Source organism: Asparagus officinalis, chromosome 5 (assembly GCF_001876935.1).
Source record: "Asparagus officinalis chromosome 5, Aspof.V1, whole genome shotgun sequence".
Taxonomy (NCBI): domain Eukaryota; kingdom Viridiplantae; phylum Streptophyta; class Magnoliopsida; order Asparagales; family Asparagaceae; genus Asparagus; species Asparagus officinalis.
The window spans coordinates 66,001,317-66,003,269 of NC_033798.1; the positions used below are offsets into that span (position 1 = coordinate 66,001,317).

Here is a 1,953-nt window from a genome sequence, read left to right on the forward strand (position 1 = left end):
GAACGGATTTGGGTTTCCTGAAATTACCACTGTTTGAGCCACTTTATAGAATAGCAATTCTATAAATTTTTTTTGAACCAAACTCATGATTAGGATTCAGTTGGATTCCATTAATTACGAAAACGCCACTGTCAGGTCCAAATACCATTCCTATTCCATAAACTTGGTGAAACAAACATGCCCTAAGAGCATGAGTCTGATTTTGGGAAATTTCTGACAAATGTAATTCATCTGGGAAGCAATGTTATTTATTTACTAAAATCTATTTTCATATAAAAACTTGAGGAATTACAGCTACCATACCACATGGAACAGAATAGAGATAAACTGAATATTGCAACTGCCTTCTGAATTCGATCATTCGAACTCATGATTCATCTACTAAATCTGCTCATATATAATGACGCAGCATCTTAAAATATTTGGAATATAAATTCCATAATAGGAAAGTAATGCATACAGCCTTTTGGTGCTGACATCTCTTCATTTGCATGGAGGCAGCGGTGTTCCGCAAAGGCAAGTGTTATTCTGGTACGCCTGAGGACCGAAATCTCTGAACTTACCTCCGCTTGGAATCTTTCCACACAAATGGTTGTTGCTCACATCCAAGTAAACAAGATTAGTCAAGTGAGTAATTTTATCTGATATGGCCCCAAAAATCTTATTGTGACTAATATCCAAATACGTCAAGTTCACAGGAAAATCCTCTATCTTCGACATGTTAAACACCATCTCATTGCTGTTCAAGCCTATCTGAGTAACTGGCTTTGAGTTGCCGAAGAGGACCCAAGCCGAGCTCCCAGTGAGGTTGTTATTCGACAAGTCGAAGTTAGTGAATCTGACTTTATTAAATGACAACGGTAAGTCTCCAGTCAGCATGTTGTTCGACAAATCGAGGTCCGGGGTAATCGAGCTCACAGCCCTGGAGAAGAGAGATGCCGGGATGGTCCCTGTTAGTCTGTTGCCCGACAAATCGAGCGTAAAGAGGTTGGGGATGTCACCGATAGAGGCAGGGATCGAGCCCGTGATGTTGTTGTTTAAAAGATTGATCTCTTTGAGCTGAGGCATTTTGGAGAAGATGTTGGGGATTGGGCCGGAGACTTTGGTTTCATAAATGGTAAGGAATTGAAGTTTCCTGAGGTTGGAGATTTGGGGAGGGATGGGGCCGACGAGGTTAGGAAGGCGACGGAGGGCGATGCTTTCGAGATAAGGAAGGCTGCCGATGGATGGGGGGATCGCGCCGGTGAGGTTCTTGTTCTTGAAGATGGAGAGGAGCCTGACGCGGCCAGTGCGCTTGCTGCATCGGACGCCTTGCCAGAAGCAGCAATCGGAGGCTGAGGTCCAAGACGGGAGTGAGTTTGGGGGGAAGGAGTCTCTGAAGGCGAGGAGGGCTCTTCTGTCTTGGACGTTACAGGCTGAGGATGAGGTGCGAAAGGAGAAGAGCATCAAGGCGGCGAGGGCGAGAATACAACGAGCCATCTGGGATGTTTTTTGTTGTTGTGTCCGAGGGGAATTGGAGGTGTCGGCGACGTTTATATGGGTGTTAATGGTTGACTGTGAGTGGAGCGGTCGTAATTGATGGCTTGATAGCCAACTTGGAGGGGGACCAGTGGGGTGCAAATGTCGAAGCATGTGCCCCTGGTATTAAAGTTCAATCTGTGTTCGGTATACTCCCTGCTCAAGGACCCCGAGTTCTTAGACATATCAACTAGAGTGTTGAGGCTACTCTGCATGCGGACGAGCTGCACGTACGATTGGACTCAGCAGAACTAGCTCCCATTATGCACTGCAGGAGCGCGAGAACGGACCGCTCTACTAGTTATATGTGGACGGAGGAAACTCTGGTTTTCAATATGTTTTTCTGATGATGGTGATCTTGGGTGTTTTTGAGTTCCTTCATTTTGTGCGTCCAAGGGCAGCCCATTGGACGATTGCGGATTTAACGTATGCAGT

At 45.7% G+C, this 1,953-nt stretch overlaps 1 protein-coding gene across 1 annotated transcript; it reads right to left on the reverse strand.

Annotated features, from left to right (window-relative positions):
* LOC109843921 (polygalacturonase inhibitor-like) lies at positions 252 to 1,514 on the reverse strand. Its single transcript, XM_020412900.1, has one exon. The coding sequence runs from the start codon at positions 1,477 to 1,479 to the stop codon at positions 484 to 486; it is 996 nt and encodes a 331-aa protein (XP_020268489.1). The 5' UTR covers positions 1,480 to 1,514; the 3' UTR covers positions 252 to 483.

Bases quoted from the DNA above. Each gene is read 5' to 3' on its own strand.
- LOC109843921 (XM_020412900.1), bottom strand. From the start codon at position 1,479: ATGGCTCGTTGTATTCTCGCCCTCGCCGCCTTGATGCTCTTCTCCTTT.